At 41.2% G+C, this 18,088-nt stretch overlaps 1 protein-coding gene across 2 annotated transcripts in view; it reads right to left on the minus strand.

Annotated features, from left to right (window-relative positions):
* Window positions 1–18,088, minus strand: part of EBF2 (EBF transcription factor 2) — a 177,544-nt gene that overhangs the window by 15,683 nt on the left and 143,773 nt on the right. For both annotated transcript variants that reach the window (XM_084615097.1, XM_084615096.1), the window contains exons 10-15: window positions 17,630–17,756; window positions 8,384–8,472; window positions 7,092–7,157; window positions 6,813–6,990; window positions 4,513–4,698; window positions 1,110–1,277 (exon numbers count right to left, since the gene is read on the minus strand). In XM_084615097.1, the coding sequence (XP_084471223.1) occupies window positions 1,110–1,277; window positions 4,513–4,698; window positions 6,813–6,990; window positions 7,092–7,157; window positions 8,384–8,472; window positions 17,630–17,756 (814 nt within the window). The remainder of the gene's footprint in view (window positions 1–1,109; window positions 1,278–4,512; window positions 4,699–6,812; window positions 6,991–7,091; window positions 7,158–8,383; window positions 8,473–17,629; window positions 17,757–18,088) is intronic.

Here is an 18,088-nt window from a genome sequence, read left to right on the forward strand (position 1 = left end):
GTGGCCTAGGTAGGGATTAATAATGCACCCAAACAGGTGTGTTTTGTATGGCTCAGTTTGGAATTACCACTGAGTCTTGGCATGGCTGAAGTCCCAGAGCCGTGTTTTCTAGGGTATCGCTAATGAATCCTGAAGGAGCCAGATCGCTTCACAGGACGTATAATTTTTTTTTTTTAATGACGAGTTGGAGTGTATGTGCGTGCCTCATGTCTCCCCAACAGCCTGTTGAGAAAGGAATGCAGGACAGCTTTCCATTCTTATCTCAATGTTCACATTTGTTTTGCAGATCACCTTTAAAGAGGCTGTAAATGCACTGTAGGGCTCAATTCCCTCTATGAGCCTAAATCCTACAGCAAGTTTTAAGAAACTGGCTGCTTCCTATAGAGCTGTGGATTAGCACTGTGGGCACATTTAAATGTCCTTAAAGGTGAGGGAGAAGCCCTCGTTTTCAAAAGAGCTGGTATTTAAATGCAATTAGGGCATATCTATATTTGCAGCGCATGCAGTGAAGACCTCTATGCGGACGGGAGAGACCTCTCCTGTGCACACGAGCGCTTATGTCGGCCTAACTTATGTCACTCAAGGGGGTGGAATATTCACCCCCTTGAGTGACAGAAGTTAGACCGGCATAGGCTCTCTCTATGCTACTGCTTAAGTGAGTCAAGCATAGCTCCATTGAAATCAAGGTCACTTTCTTGAAGTCTACAGTGCTATCTACATGTTCTATTTAGATTTAGAAAAAAAGGTTAAAGGGTGGGGCGAGAAGAGAAATCCCATCCATAAGCTCTAGGTGTCCTTCGCCTAGTTTAAAAATAAATTCAAAATGCAGCAATTTAAGATACTGCATTACAAAACCTCTGTGATGGGGGGGAAAAAAGGCTAGCGAATTTCTCACAACACAGAAGGCCCTGGGTGCCACATGCTGAGTTTATCTGTAGCGCTTTCTTTTGAGATGTTGAGAATCTTTTTTGTACATAAACACAAGTCAGATCCTGCGCTGCTGTAAATCCGCATAGCTCCCTCGAACTCACCACTCACAAGATCTTTCCAGCCCTGTATGGTATATTGCTACACCTCTGCAGGCTGAAAATCAATTTTAAATGTCTTACCTCTAAACCCATTTCCATTGCCACTAGAGCAGGCAGGGGAGGGAGACCCTTGGGGCCTGATGACAGGGGCAAAGGCACTCTTCTGTTTGACAGCAGGAAAGACGGAGGAGGAGAATGGAAGGATGGAAGAAGCGCTGGAAGAGCCAACTGTTGGACTTGAAGACATTACTGCAAAATAAGAGATGATCTTCTTCAGCAATGGAATTGATAAGAGACTAGGTAAAATTGCATTGCAATACATTGTTTTCCCACCTTGATTCAGCTGTGAGAGTATAAAAATAATATTAATAAGAAACTTTTCCTATCCCAAATAGCTAACCATGCTCCGCTGATACGTATGTCTCAAGCAGATGCAGTTTTATGTAATATTACTGCTTTCATACAAATCGTATCCCAAAATGTTTTTCTCAGGTAAAATTAAATATAAGCATGGGGAATAATATTTTCAGGGGAGAGCTGAAAAAATGGCAGAGTGATAGCCCAGAACTGTTAAAATGAAGGAGCTAGAGAGGATAATGCTCTTTTACTCATGGGTTGAATGAAACAAAAGAGGATCTGCTGCTAGAGAAGTTGATGGGTTAGGGCCGGTCAAATAATGGTAACCATATCCCCTCCCCAAAAGGGAAAGTTTTAAATCTAAATAGAAAAGGAGGACTTGTGGCACCTTAGAGACTAACCGATTTATTTGAGCATAAGCTTTCGTGAGCTACAGCTCATTGCATCTGATGAAGTGAGCTGTAGCTCACGAAAGCTTATGCTCAAATAAATCGGTTAGTCTCTAAGGTGCCAAAAGTCTTCCTTTTCTTTTTGTGGATACAGACTAACACGGCTGCTACTCTGAAACCATTAAATCTAAATGCAATTTTTAGCAACCGAAATGAAACCTATTTAGGTTTCCCCAATGGAAGAGGAGGACAAAAATAGCTGATTTGTCCTCTCCCCCTCTAAAAAAGCCCTGCAACATTATGTTAACTCTAGAAGTGCGAAACAGCTGTATGTTTGCCATTAAGAAATATGCACAATAAAGCAACCTGTTAATCCGAACTGCATTTCAAAGTATGAGGCAAGGGATAAACTCAGTCTGCGTGGACTGAGGTTTGTATGAACCCAAAGAACTCAGACTTGAAGTCTAAAGTCATTGCAGCAAAACGCTGTGGGGGCCAATCCTGTTCTCACTACTAAACAGGGAGCAGGCTCTGTCTCCACCTGAACATTATGCATATTACTTTTAAACTTAAGTCACTGTTCTAACAGCAATGACATAGTTTTCAAGTGCCCAAAACTGTGATGGATTCAAAGATTTCAGGGCCTGAATGGATCATTATGGTCATCTCATCTGACCTGCATGACACAGGCCATAGAATTTCACCCATTGGGCTATATTTTAACAAAAGAAAAAATGATTTGCACTTAGAGCAGCTTTCAGCCAGGATGCTTGCAGCGCTTTACAGGGTCCTGTTAAGCCTAACTTCGGCGTAGGACACATTGTCTTCATTTTTACAGATGGGGAAATTGAAGCCCAGCGATGGGAAGTGACAGGGAAAGTCAGTAGCAGAGCCAGAAGTGGGGTCTGCCTCCCAGACCTCTCCTCTCTAACCCTGTGTCACTCATTCATAGCTCAAGATTCAAATGAAACTCGGTCTCACTTTAGGTCTCAGTTACTGCTAATTCTATTTGTTTATTGTTTTCATGGGGATTAAGTGACTTTAAATGCATCTTTTACAAGGAATTCAGCATGGATTATGTGATGATATCAGTAGAGCTGCAGCTTGGCAGAGACCAAAATGAAGCAAAGGCCCTCTTCCCTTCACACAAGGCCCTGCTCACAAATTCACAGCTGGAATTTACTCTGCATCTATTCTTCTTAGAGAAGAGAACATTTGCTTTAGTTAAGGGGTCTGTCAGCATTTCATTATAAACGCCTATTGTCAGGGGTTTATAATTCAGCCGTAAAATTCTCTCTCTCTCCCTGAGCTGAAACTTGGCACGGAGAGCGCAGCCAGGAAGTGAAGGCTGTATGTAAAAATTTGAAAAACATCTGTTTGGCCATTTTGAAACTCTACCAGCATAAAAACAATAGAAGAGGCAAGTTTCAGATGTATTTTTGTGTGTGTGTGCGTGCATGGAGGAGAGGTTCACTGGTGTAATTAAACCAAGAACCCTTCCATTTGATATTGCAAACCATTAGCTAATGCAGACTCCTGCTTTTTTTTTTTTAAATACCAGGTCAAATATTAATTCCCAGTTGTGCAGCCCCTTACACATAGGGGATAAAGCCATAGCTCTGTGATGACTGTCTGGAATGATACATTTATAGTCTCAGGTTGGGGCCATCCTGTGCAATAGATATTTTTCCCCCCAAAAAAATCAAATGTAGCACTGGCTGAACAGCCCTGGAGCCCTCCTTTTATAGAGGGATGTTTATTACAGAGACTATGGCAATGGTAGTAGAAGCCACTCTGCCAACCGTCACAATATCCTCTAAGGGCAAGAGGGGTAGTTGAGCTTTCACAGCCCATTCTACTCTAAGAGGGAGGAAGGCTTGGATTGTTAAAGTTGCCCAAGGGAGTTAACTCCAATCTATGTCTACACTGCAATCCCGGGGTGTGATTGTAGCTCAAGGAAACATATCCAAGCTCACTTGGATATTGGAGCAGTGAAGCTGCAGAACTGTGTACTTCAGGACTGTACAAGTCCACCTGGGATGCTGGCTAAAGTGCTCGGGTATCTGAGGAGGCAGATTAAAGCTTAGGGCTTGTGCTAGGGGCTATCGCCCTGGGCACCAACTTCTAGGAGGCACCATGTTGCTGTGGCACTTGCTTTTGTTTTTTTTTTTTTTTTACTCTGAGTGACCTGGGGGGGGGCACCAAAATGTTTTCTACCCTGGAGGGTAAAAAAGCTAGGGCCATTCCTGTTACAGCTAGCTTGGATATGTCTACATGAACTGCAATCACACCCCACAGTGAAGACATACCCTTAGTATGATTGGGGTGAATAATACCCTGTAGGCTCCTTTCAGAGAGCCAGGTGAAACACCTAGAGGGTCTAGAAATGACTCCAAAAGCCTACCCCTTTTCTAATAAAAATTGTAACAGGTGTTTTACAACCATCTTGTTATGGAGCAGGGATAAAACCATTGACACGTGATCCTTTTCTATTACATTTTATAAGTGAGCATTTGGCCTCCGCTGAGACTACCAGCATGGGGGACAGTTCTGATGGTAACTTTGGGAGGGGAAGGATATAACAAATTATTAAGTCTTGACAGGCCTGATGGATGCCTCTGACGTAAAGGCTTTGAGATCCTCAGTTGAAGGACACTGTAAGTGCAAAGTTTGATCCACGTACGGCTTAAGTGTAAAAAAAAAAAAAAAAAAAGTCTGTCAAAGAGGTGGGCACTTACTTCCATAGGGAGATCCTGTTGGAGAGCCATTAATGAATCCAGGTGAGCTGGGAACTCCCAAGTTAGACATCGGGACATTGCTGTAGCCGTTCATGCTATTACTGGAGGTGCTATAATTAGACTGCTGAGGTGTTGAACTGGAAGAGTAACCTCGAGGGGAGATGCTGCTTGTATTACGAATGTAACCTGAAATAAATTAAACATTTCACAGTGAGTCAGTGAATATGGCCTGAAACTTTTCTTTTCTCTGTTTTCCCAGTCTCAAAGAAATCTTTTGAGATTGCTCTTTTAGACCCAGATTCAACCAAACACTTCAGCAAGTTTCAATGGGACTGAAGCTTGTCTTTAAATGCTTTGCTAAAATATGGGCCTAAAACACGCTCAGAAATTTGTGTTTTTTGAGGCTGTGTGTGTATTTTCCTAATCAGATTTGATAGTTTAAAACTTGAAATCGGAGTCTGAGATCTGAAAAAAACAGTAAGCTCATCTTTTAATGGTTTTGTAATTTGTGTGGGTTGAGGTTATACTTTCCAAATAATTAATGGATTACCACTTAAAAATAAAGTACCAAAATGTATTAGTAATGGGAAACTGCAGTCAACTTTGGGATATACCCTCCTCTTCTTGTCTGTCACTGTGTGAGAAAAGATTGGCCCCATAAGTCAGAAAAAATTGGCTCAACTTGACCAGTAGGGACAATGGTTGTAAATACTGTAGGAGCAGGTTTTGGTCCATTTTTCCCCCAATCAAACACAATTTCAGTTTTCAAAAATGACTGGAAAAAAAGAGGAATGAAGCTAAAAAAAAATTCTGTATTTTCATTTTAGGCTCAGTTATTTTTCAGTGAAGAAACTTCATTAGAAAAATGTCATCACCACTAATTTAATGTAAGTTAGTTACCATTTAGGAAATCACTGGATTCTGCTAGTTGAGTTAATCCAGGTAAATTAATAAAGAAAATGCAAATCAACATGAACAATTACGTTTTTTCTATATATTACATTCCGGAGCTTGTTAAGACTTCATGATATCCAGTGCTGAAACCTTACTGCTGATCTGTGTAACATTACCTTTCTAGTTACATTTGGCAGGATATACCTGGACATAAGTTCATATGACATGACTTTCACCTCCTGGGAGGACATTGTGTCCAACTAACTGTGCATTCAGACTACCCAGATTGTATATTACAGGAATCTAGTGTTAAACTGAGAAATCAAGCACTCCAGTCAGGACATTCCAAAAGTTTAAATTGCTCCCCTGATGTTAGCTCTGCTGTGCTGCATGTATTTTATGGCACGCATTACTAACAATGGTACATTAAGGTTCACATTCAACAAGGAAAACAGCACTAGTAAATACATGCAATTTGGCAAAGTTAACATTGTAGAAGAAACAATTAACTTTTAAAAATTCTCAGCCTCTCTCCACAATGGTAGTAGATGCATTTACTGTCTTGGTGTTTTCTGAGGGCATGGATATGACTGAAAAATGTGAATTAGAATGGAAGTTGGAATTCAGCCTTACGTTTGCCAGAAAAGAGACTATGGGTAAAAATTTCAAATGCACCTAAGTCCTAATGACTTCAGTGAAAGTTAGAAGCTGAAGTCCCATTATCAAAAGTGACTTAAAGCCCTTGAACCTAACTCATAGAGGTGCTTTGAAAATGTTCCCTTCTTAGGATCTGCTCCAAAACCCACTGAAGTCCAAAGACTTTGGATCAAGCATTTACTCATCAGATCTGCTCCTTGTACTTGGATAGCAGGCCAGAAATTTGTCAAAACAGTTTTTCAATTAAACATGTAGATTTCAACAAAATTGTTTAGCTATAAAAAGCAGTTTTAAAAGTCTGAAGAGGTCAAAATCAGAATAAAAATCAGCCAAAACGAAATTTCAAAACTTTGTTTTTGGTCCAGGACAGAATGGAAAAAATTTAAAATCATGGCATTTCCTGCAAAACAGGAAACCAGGTCCCTGCCCAGCTCTAGTTTTGGTGACAAAAATAAGGGGTTTGTATGATTTACTCCAGCCCCACAGAGCCACTATTCTGTCTCCTGTGTCACCACAAGAGTTGTTACCTAAATTCCAGTTGCAGAACCTTTATTGTTGAGGACGCATGAGCTAGAAAGAAACTAGCTTGCCCAGTTTGCCAGCAACACATTAGCTATTAAGAAGGCCGGGTGCTACTTTTCAACCAAGTAGATATGGAAATTGAGACACCAACATGAAAACAGAGATCCCCTGACGCTATTTTTACAATCACATTTTAGGATATGTGCAAACATTATAACAGACATTACCTTGGTTGTTCCCCTGTGTCGACTCGGAGATGCTGACTCCTAACTGGCTCCCATAGGAGTTGATTCCCATCATGCTGCTGTGAGCTGGAGAACTAGACAAAGCAGGGATCTGGCCGGGATTCCTTGGGACACTATACAATGCTTCTGCTATGTCCGCAGCTCGCTTCAGAATAATATCCTACAAGACAGCAACAGCCTACGGTCAATTTAACTTCAGGAAGTTTTTACAAAACCTTGAAAAAGGTTTCCCCCCACCCCCACAAAAGCAGTCATTCTAACCTGGTTATTATGTGGTGTTCCATACAGTGCTTCAACTAGGTCAGCAGCTCTTTTCAACAGCATCTCCTGGAGGAGGAAGAGATGTATGAAATGGCAAACCTTCAGAGACCCCCTCACCCGCCAAAAAAGACCGTTTTCTGCCTGATCTGTTGTTTGTTTGAAATAAAAACCAGGGCCAAGATTTTCTAGTGTGACTGGTGTTGTGGGAGGTCCAACCTGGTATACTTTGAAGGAGTCTTGTTTTCAAAAAGTGCTGCCACGCACCCACTGAAAATCGAGCCCCTTTCAGGTTGGGCACCCAACATCGCCAGTCACTTCGGGAAGTTTTTACCTACACGTAAGAGCATCAATAAATCACAGTTTTATACTTTAACTGATAAGTGTGCCATCCTTCTGTCTAGGAGCTCTCCATAGTCCTGAAATTGCTCTTCAGAACATTGATTATAAGAAAATTTAAGGTGGGGTTTTCAAAAACACGGAGATGAATTAAGAGCATGAGTCCCCATTGACTTCCAAGGGGACTTTTGTTCCTTACTCAGCCACTTTTGAAAGTCCTACCCTTATTCTTTAAATTACACACATGCTTTTTTCTCAGTAATTGTAACAAACAATTAAGATTCCTCAAAGCCATCTTCAGTGTTTCTGTCATCTGCTGTTAATTATCTCTGGTTTTAGGGTTTGTTTGTTTTTTAATTACCATTATCTTCTTTCATCAGGCAAATTATACAAAGTTATTATTACTTTTAAATATAATCAGAAATTAGGCTCAGATTCTACAATGGAAGGGTCAAGCATGGCTATTATTATTGGTATTGCAATAGTGCCTAGGAGCCCCTGTCATGAACCAGAACCCCATGTGCTAGGTGCTATATAAACCTGGGTCTTTATACATTATCAATGTATCTGTTCCATGTGGTTTCAAAGCAGGCAGCCTTAAAGCTCACCTCTTTCCTGCTGTCATTCTGCTGATGGACCCCCTAAAACTGGATCTGTGTAGGCAGATCCCTGCAGCTCTATGGATCCTTATAGAATTCAATGGGGTGCCAGTTGAGTGCAAAGATCTGCTGCTGTGGATAAGGGCAGTAAACTACAGATTTGTACTGGGAGGGTGTCTGCAATGGTGGGTTCCCAGCTATGGAACTGATTCTCACACTGGCAATAAAAGAAATTCCACGTGCAACACATGGGCTGTAATGGTCAGATCTGACTTACCACTCTGTGCTTTATTACATATCAGCAGAAAAGAAAGTTGCAATTTAAAAGGCTTAGTGAAATGCTCGTAAATCTTTTACCTTGGCTAGTCTCTCTGGGTCACCGGGATGCCTCGGGATGACCTTTTGCAGTCTCTGGAAACCATAATCGATGGTGGGTTCATTTAAAGCTGGAAAAGAAGAGTAGTCAGACATGAGTGTGAGCCTTAGGCAATTGCTGGTTTAAAAAACCCCACAAAACAAAACATGAAGCCTTGAGGTGTATTCCGTGGAAGCCTGATCCAAAGTCCACTCATGTCACAGGAAAAACTCTTGTTGAATGGAACACCAAACCCTGCAGTGTCCTTAACATCATAACCTTAACGAAAAATTGGCCCCAATTAAGGGAGAGTCTCAGAGCCCAGCCTCCAGCCCGAGCCTGAATGTCTACACTGCTATGTAGACAAAGCCTGAATCCAAACACCCGAGTCAATTGACAACAGGCTCAGATTAGGTGTTGTAGGTTTTTCTTTGCAGTATATACTTGCCCTTGGAGACATATCCTCAGCGAGAGTAGATGGGCATAGCTCCACTGCAATCAATGGAATTATGCTAATTTACACCAACTAAGGATCTGGCCCTTTGGTTCTACTATTGCTGGACCACCAATTTGCTCTGTCAGCTTGGTTGTCACTTTCTCTGTCACTCTTTCTACCAAGCTCTCAGGATTCTTGTGAGGCTTTTGCTTATAGAATCCTTTAATCATCCTTGGAGTTCAAGGTAACTGAGCTCCTTGTCTCTCTTCTCCATTTTTACCTGGCTCCCTCTCACCATCTCAGACTCTCTCTTTCTTCCCAGTCCCTCCCATCTGATGAATGCAACTCATCCCACCTGTCTAGGCTTCCTGTGGCTGCCAGAAGAGTCATCCATTCCCGCTGAACCTACAGCTTGAAACTGCCTGCCAGCCCACTGCTCCAGATTCTATGCCAGCCTCATCCACAACCCCTACTTAATGTATTGTTGCTGGCACCAAGCCCCAGCTCATGACCAGTGGGAGGGCAGAAGAACAGGGAAGGTAACATATAATACCTGGAACAGAGGCAGGTAAATTTTAGACTGGATCTACTTAAGATTGCTGATCTGGTACCTCATTCCTCACCTCAACACCCTCCATGTCTACTCCTGAAGTTGCCTTATCCGTTAGCATTAGTCAGTATCCTAAGACTTGACCCAATGCTTGTGAAATGCTTTGTAGTTGTCCATTGGAAGACAAAGTATTGCAGCCCAAATTGTCAAAAGCTAGTGGTGATTTCAGGTGCCTAATGCCAGACCTCTAACAGGTGACTTTCAGAGGGTGGGTGCTCAGCACTTTCTGAAAAAAAAATCAACCCCTTTGAGGTATCTCAAGTCAGGAATCCAAAAAATGAGCCCCTCAAAATCATTAGCTCTTTTTGAACATTTAAGCCTACCACGTGGTAGTAATTATGTTCAGACACTTTGTGTGGGGAGTATGCCTACTATGAAACCCTCATGGGCCAACTGGCGTTTGGATAAAGTGATGATCCAAAATTCAACTATGTACCCCAAATTCAAAATTCATATTAGAAACCAACATTGACTTCTCTAAATCTCTGAGTACCCAAAGTCTTTGGCTGTCCTCAGACACAACGTTTACTAATAAAATTAAGGATCTGGCTTGTAAAAACCCAACTTGCAAGTGGTGATGAGATTTAAATGAGAAATTAACTCAACCAAGTGCTGAGAATCTTGCTAAAAATTCCTTGTACTGTTCAATGCTTAACATGTCCTTAACTCATTTGGCAGAGTCCCCATTCAATGGCAGCATCTTCCATCTCCTTGTGCCACTTGGCCCTATAAAAATGATCACTTGAAAGAAGTAGTGCCAACAGCTGAAAGGGTCCCATCCTATCCAACACTTAGTTCCTTTCCTCACAGTACTCAGCACCTTAGAGCATCAGGCACTAGAAGAATGAAACCATCAAGTGACACAGAATATTACTCTGATCCAGATTTTCTGTTTATCTGTGTCTGTCTTTGGTATAACACCATGAAGGTAAAAGGTCATATTCCCCACTGAGATACATTTTATATTTACTTTTTATTAAATAATTATGGCATGGCATGAAGTTTAAATATTACCGGAGCTAATAAAGAGGGAATTGAGTAGAGAAAACCCAGACCAGAGAATTTAGTCTTGGCTATACTTAGAATGTCTTCGCTCTCCACTGGGAACCATTCAGGTTTGCTTAAGGAGTTTAATAATACACATTTCAACTGCCACAGAATCTAAATCCCATTTGAGAAAGGGGGAATTTTTTTTGTGTGCCAATCTTGAGAATTCATGACAATTCTCTGGAGGGTCTATACATCATTATGTGCCATTTCTCTTCTTGCTTGCGAGACTACTAGTTTAGGTTATATATCTTGGACTAAGCAAAAAATAAATATATATATATATGTGTATATATTTAGCTAAAAATATCTAATGAGGAATATCCAAATCTATTACTCATGGAAAGGAACTGGCTACTACCCAACATGGTTCTTTCCCAAGGAATTGGCATGTATATATTTGTATTGTGCTCTGACATCTTAGAGCAGGAGAAGGTTCCTAGATCATATAAAACTGTTCTAAGAACAATTCAACCATTTTACACACATTATATATACAGCGGCTTTGATCACAAAGGACATGCCCAAAATATCCAAGTTGTTCACTTTGTTCACCAATGAAAGGCGACCACCTCTGAGGGAAACGCTTCCAATTGAAGCTGAAGGGTGGTGGTGGGGGTTGGGAGGGGTGAGGGTTTAGGTTCAGTTCCCAAGTTGAACTGTGGCCACAACATCGTTACCACCCCAACCCATTAAAAAAAATGCTATGGGATGTTCAGGTTATAGAAGGTGCATATATATATACGCACTCACTCCGAAGGCTTATAGGCCAGGATTTTGAAAAGTGACTAGTATCTTGGGGTGCATAGCTGGAGCCTCCTTAAGGGGTCTGATTTTCAGAGGATGGATTTTGAGCACTTCTGGTGTCTGAAATTGGGTATCTAAATAGTATGACATCCAGAATCACTAGTCACTTTTGGAAATTTTGGCTGTAAGTCTCAGGAAATCTTCCTGTTTCAGCTCACCATGGTTGTGACAAGCCACTTTGGTAAGCAAGTTTCACACACTAAACATCTGTTGAATTTTCAAGGTCAGACAAAAAAATTTTATGTGGACATCAGGTAACGGGGTAAAAAGAGTTAAAAGCTAGTCAGCAAATCAGATGGTCACCTAAGCTATTCACATCCCTCTGACATAACTGGTTTGATAACAGAACATTTACAGTCAATAATAGAGCTAGGTCTAAACGCACTGTAGCCCTCCTTAGTTTCTCTTTTGCACAGGCATGAATTCAGCTGGTATGCCCTACCCCGTACCTCTTTTATGCTGCCTCTTATGCTCCAGAATCTAAGCTTTCATTTACGATACAAATAGGGGCTTGTCTACACTTGGAAATTTATCAGAATAGCCATTCTGCTGCTGCCCCCCATGTGCACACTTGTATTCCAGAATACGAGCGACTTTCCCCCAGTTTCGCTTAATCCATTTTGGATAAATCTCATTCTGGAATAAGAGTGTCCACATTTGTAGATAATCAGGAACAACTTCATGTTCAGTCAGACCCTACGTCTCTAGCCGGAACAGTTGTTGAGATCGCCTCAAAAGCAGAAACTCACACTCATGGAACTGGTGCAGTGCCATCTCCCTGCATTTGCAGAACCTGAACAATAGCTCTGCCCCACTCTTCTCAATGAAAGCTAACTCAAATACCCAATGATCACTGACGCTTTAAATGTCAGCATTGTTATTTCACTGCCCAATCAAGTCACGTACACATGAGAGGGAGGATGACATGCACAATCTACTATGAGTGACAACTCATTCTGACGCCACCAGCAAATGGTCTTAGGAGATACCACTTCTTTCCCTCCCTCCTATCAAGAAGAGACCAATCCAAGGAATTTAGGAGAGCCCAGCAGGGGAGCTGGGAAACTTCCGCAGAGGGGAACCAAGCGCAAGAAGCCCACTGGACCAGGTCTGAGTGAAGGGACGCCAAGTGGAAGGAGCCCAGCGGAATCCATAGGTGTGTTCTGACCTCACCGCAGGAAAGCTGAGTGACTGGAGCCCATAAAGCATGTGTCAAGCATCTGCACAATCTACTGTTTGTGGTGAATCATGTGCGTGGGGCTTATTTTGTGGGCGGAGCTTCAAAAAGTACCAACTATCTTTCTTTTTTCCCAATCTGATCCCTGTCTCCGACTTTCGAAGCACCCTTTAATTTATGACAATGTCACTGAGTACTCTGCTGTATTTGCTGGGCCTTTACAAGCAACTCCCTAAGGTCCTATGGCTATTTCAATGCCCCTTTCTGGCATGTGCCCTTCATAGGCTCGGGCGGGACAGCAGCTGCCCGCAAGAAAAATCACATGCTTTTCCCAAGGTTAGTTTCCAACACTATCTCCATCCTTGTAAGTACTTCTTCCGAGAGAAGGATAACAAGGCCTTCTCAATTCCAGTTTACAAACCTTAAAAAACCAGCACGTCCTACAGTGTGCTGCTGGCATATTTCCCAACCCAAGGCAGCCCATTGGGAGTGCAGTAAATCCCACAGATCATAGAAATGTAGGGCTGGTAGGGACCTCGAGAAGTCATCAAAGTCCAGCCCCCTGCGCTGAGACAAGACCAAATAAACCCCAGACTATTCCTGACTGGTGTTTGTCCAACCTGTTCTTATACTGCATAGATGAGATTAGTTTACCTATCAAGCCTTTCTGTACAAGGATGAAAAGCTATGTTCAAAATCTTCCTGCCACATTATGTTTGAGATGAGTTTCCCTACAACAAACTACGTGCAGAGCTGGGGTCAAGTATAAGATCAAAAGCTTACAATGAGCCAGATTCTCACCTGAGCTCCATTAAAGTCAAGAACTTGGGCTTATATATTATTAGAGGCAGAATATAAGGCAACTGCTACATTAGTCGTGGAGAACAAATGCCTTCCTGTACCAAGAACGGCTAAGGAAAAGGGGGCGGGGTCACTCAGAACCCAGAAATGGGTGAGTCACCTTTAGTCACAGCTTTCACCTTTTTATACTGCAAGATATTAGAGGTCAACGTTTTGTCCTAAGGATGACATTTTACATAGTCATTGATTAAAAAAGAGAGACACGCTTTTTGTTTCTCTCTCTATATAGAATTACATAAAATTTTATATAATTATATCCACATTATCAGATTCAGCAAGGCTGTTCAGCAAACTCCAAGAAGAAGCTAGCAATGTCAGTCGATTTTTCAAGACTTTTCCATAGACCTCTAAATTCTGTCCGAGTTTTCCATAATGGGATCCTTATGGAAAAGGCCACACATTAAATTTTGGTGATGAGAGGAATGTGATGGCTGAATTGCAGCACCCCGAGTGATAGCACTTAAGAGTAGGAATGCTGAGAGAACCTCAATGGCAGCATTGCTCACACTGCACACTTCCCTCATAGCCTGTGCTGAATACACATCACAGGGAGCATATGCACTCCGGCAACAGCACCACTGTGGCATTTAGACTTACCCTGGAAATTTCTCTCTGATTCTTATACTAACCATTTATATCACTCTCTTCTTCAGCTTGTCAATGCTGCTCTTTTATAAAAAACTAAAGCTTCATCAGATTGAACATTACTATTTGATTATATACTAAATATTGAAAGCTTTACTCTAATCATGGGGAATCATGTACTTCAAACTACCAAAATCATTTCTGTTCCATCTCCACCTTTCTACAATAGATCTGGATTGGCTTGTGATTAAAACTCTGGGCCAGGACTCAAGACACCTGTGTTCAATTCCCAGACTTGCCACAGACTCCCTGTGTGACCCCGGGCAAATTGCTTAATCTCTCTCTGTCCCAATTCCCCAGCTGTAAAATCGGAGTAACAACACTTCCTTTCATCTGTTTAGATTGCGAACTCTTCAGGGTATGGCCTGTCACTTACTATGTCTATGTACAGTGCCTGACACATTGAAACCCTGAGCTTAGTTGTGGTCTCTAGGTTCGCGAGTAGTATGAAAGTATAAATAATAATAATAGTCATAGAATCTTAGGACTGGAAGGGACCTCAAAAGGTCATCTAGTCCAATTCCCTGCACTCATGGCAGGACTAAATACTGTCTAATTATGCTCATGGTCTGTCTTTAGCCAACTATTCAGTGCTTCTAACACTACATGACCCTTAGTTAGCTCTTTTCACCTGAAGATCTCACAGCACTTTATAAACGTTAAGGCCCAGATTTTTAAAAGCATTTAGACACCCAGCTCCTATTGAAATCAAGGGGTCAGGTACCAACATATCTTTTAAAATCTGGGCCTAAGGGCCTAGCACGATGGGATTCTGATTCCATTTGGGGCTTCTAATTTCGACCAAAATACAAATACTACTAAGAGGAGATGTCCCGCACTCTTTGATCTTCTGGGGATGGTGTTATGGCCTATGTGTTTCTTAGGAATATTGCCTGACGGAGGTTGAATGTAAAGAGTATTTCTTTAAAGAAAGGGTTCTCCACTTTTTCATAGTGTTGACATAATTTAATAGAGAGAACCAACCTTTCCTCCCATCTGCCACCACACAGACCACCTCCCCCGACATAAATGTGAGCAACTACAGCCAATCCTTATAAAGAACTTCCAGGAAACATTTAAGACATTTTTAGCTGTTTTACTCTCCACGAGAGAGGCTTTCCTGTGCTTGCCTATCTTTCCCTTCCCTCACTACTGTTGTATGTGCCCACTGGCTGCCATCCTCCACCCAAGAAGTGGCTGCATTTTCCTGGTGCAGTAGGTAAAGTTTGTAAAGCACTACGGCCACAAAAAGAGCTCCAGAATTTTTTTTAAAAAACCTTTGCGGTTCTTCATAGCACGGTCAAAACAGACTCATGATATCACAGCCATGGAGAGAGAAAAATAAACATGTTATTTTCATAGCTTGGCAGTTGTTTTTGCTGCTATTATCAGCAGCAATGACCTGGGGGAATTGATTACGCTATACTTAATAGCTGTGTTTATCATTTTGCCTAACATGATGGGAGAACTACAAGTCCTTGGGTAGATCGATTGAAAAGTTGTCTAATTTCACACCAGCTTATGTACTTCTGAATCTTCTGCTCACATGCTATTTTGTAACATATGGCAGTAAGCACCCACTCGCTCCTCAGTGAATCTAAACAGATATCTCCACGCTGATAACAAGAGCAAAATAGGCAGATTATATTATCCTCTCTCTCTTCTGCTATTTGTCATGTACATCTTCATGTCCTCTTTGGTGGAAATACGCTAATTAACATGTCAGAGAGCAGCACTACAGTTTGACTTCAACCCTCTAGAGATGGCACAGATCAGCCCTGCACATAAAACACAGACCTACAAAAAGAGGACTAATTTCCCCATAATAAAAAGACACTGCTCTGTTTTATGCATTTCTCCATCATTAAGACCCTGATCCTGCACACGAACATGCAAGCAGTCCAATCCATTGGATTTTCAGTTGCGTATACACTTATATCTTTGCAGGATCAGGGCCTAAATAAGTAAGAAGTGCCACCGAAGAACTTAAATTTTCAGTCTCTGACTCACGATATGCTCAAGAATTAACAGATCCTCCCCTTGTAAATTTCATACCAGACCCAACCCTGGTCCTGCAGCCTGTTAGTAAGTGAAATCAATGAGAAAGCTCATTTGCATAGGACTGGGTCCCTGATGGGTTTTTTCAATCTTGTGTCTGTACAATACAATTACATTTCATGCAGATTTGAGATCACAGTCACTTGAGTTTCAGTAAGTATATCTGCTAGTTAAAGAAGCTGTGCTCAATGTATTGAGGGCTCAGATTTATCCTTCCACAAATCAAAGCTGTCTCTTTAAAGGGAATTTGCTTACAAAAAATTATGGCAAAAGTCTCACCTCACAAACACGGGTATAAATCCAGAGCAGCTCCTTGCGCTTTAGTGAGGTTATTCTGGGGCAAGATCCGTTTCAGGCCCTAATCATCTGGGGCCCAGTCCAAAGTCCACCGACGTCACTGGAAGTCTTTCCATTGACTTCAGTGGGCTTTGGATCAGGACCCTACAGTGTAAACTCACTGGGTCAAGGATTGTTTTCTGATTTGTCTGCACAGAACCCAGCGTAACAGGGCCCTGATCCTAGACTGGATTTCCTGCCTGCTACTGGAATACATATGAATAAATACATTCTTAAGTAATAATAAACATGAAAGCTTGTAAAAACACATTAAAAATTAAAATGAGAATTATTGCTTTTTTAAAAATTATATGTTTAATAAATTTATAAAAATATCAATATTTCATTGAAAAAATTCCCATTTTTGAAACATTTTGACTGGCTCACCAGGTAGTCAAAAAACTGCAACATTATTAAGGAAAAATTTCTGGGGGTTTTCAGGTTGAGAATTGAATTTTTTTGCTGTGAAATTTGTCCAAAATTTGATATTCTAGAAATGTTTTCCAGATCTAATAGTAATAATAGGTTTTTTAAACCAAAAATCATTGCTTAAATTCTCAGCCACCTCAATAAAATATTACTACTAAAAATCTATTAGTTACATATATACATAATCCTCTAAAACATGCTACCATTCTCCAGCCACATATATTAGGAGGTAAAACTTTACTGTGTATACTGACAGCAAATGAAGACTCTTCTTTAGTTGCACTGATTTCTTTTTCTAGAGCTATAGATCTCTCTCTCTCTCTCGATATATAAATATTCTTCTGATGGCAGAGGTAAATGTGGGGCACTAAACAAGTTGACAATATCCTTTTAAAAAATAAAAAAAGTCATCAAGATTTATTTTGCACTCAGCTCATTGGCTTCTTTAGACATAAGACATTCTGCCTATCCCTGGGGGCCATCCTGAAAACAAGAGGTTACCCCCAGTGAGAGAGAAATGTAAAATAAATACTGTTATAAATAAAACATCTTCCAGTATGCAGAGCAATGCTATCAAGTTACTGTACACTTAATATATCTAGAGAGAGAGCCATACTGTATCAGCATGAGCTTTAATCTGCAAAATATATTAACATGTGGAGTAATATTCCCTTAGCTTCCTCATTGTGTACAGGTTTTATCTCCTTACACTTCCAAATACTCCAAATAGCAGAACAGTTTTCAAATGGCATGTGGCAAGTATTTAAAAGAGAGTAATCGATATTACTGAGAGGAAAAGACATTCATGTTCCAGCCCTCCACAGTAAATCACGTTCACCTACCGGTGTAAATAAACCTGCCCGGGGCTCCTTTGCAGAACTGTTTGGATTTATACGACAGTGTGACTTCGACTACACCAGGAATGTGACGAGGGGGGGTCTGGACTCGAATAGCGTGAGGTGTGATAAGCTGGGAAATAACAACAAGAGAGAAGCATGTCATGTATGGGATGTTGGAGTTTTTCCCCACTGGCCCCTCGTTGTGTTTCTCAAGCAAATGAAACTGTTTACTACTTCCTAGGAATTGCCAGATTGGATCAGACCAGTGGTCCATCTACTCCAACATCTTGTATCCAATCATGTGAAGCACCAGCTGCTTCAGAAGAAGGTTCAAGAAATCCTGCATAAGGCAACTTACAGGATAAATTGCCTACAGGGAAAGTTTCTTCCTGGCCCCCATTAATTAATTGTTGATTTATGCCCTGAAACTTGAAGGTTTGTTTCCTTTCCCAAACTCCAGGC

This window comes from Lepidochelys olivacea, assembly GCF_965140295.1.
Source record: "Lepidochelys olivacea isolate rLepOli2 genome assembly, chromosome: 26".
In the NCBI taxonomy this organism is placed as follows: domain Eukaryota; kingdom Metazoa; phylum Chordata; order Testudines; family Cheloniidae; genus Lepidochelys; species Lepidochelys olivacea.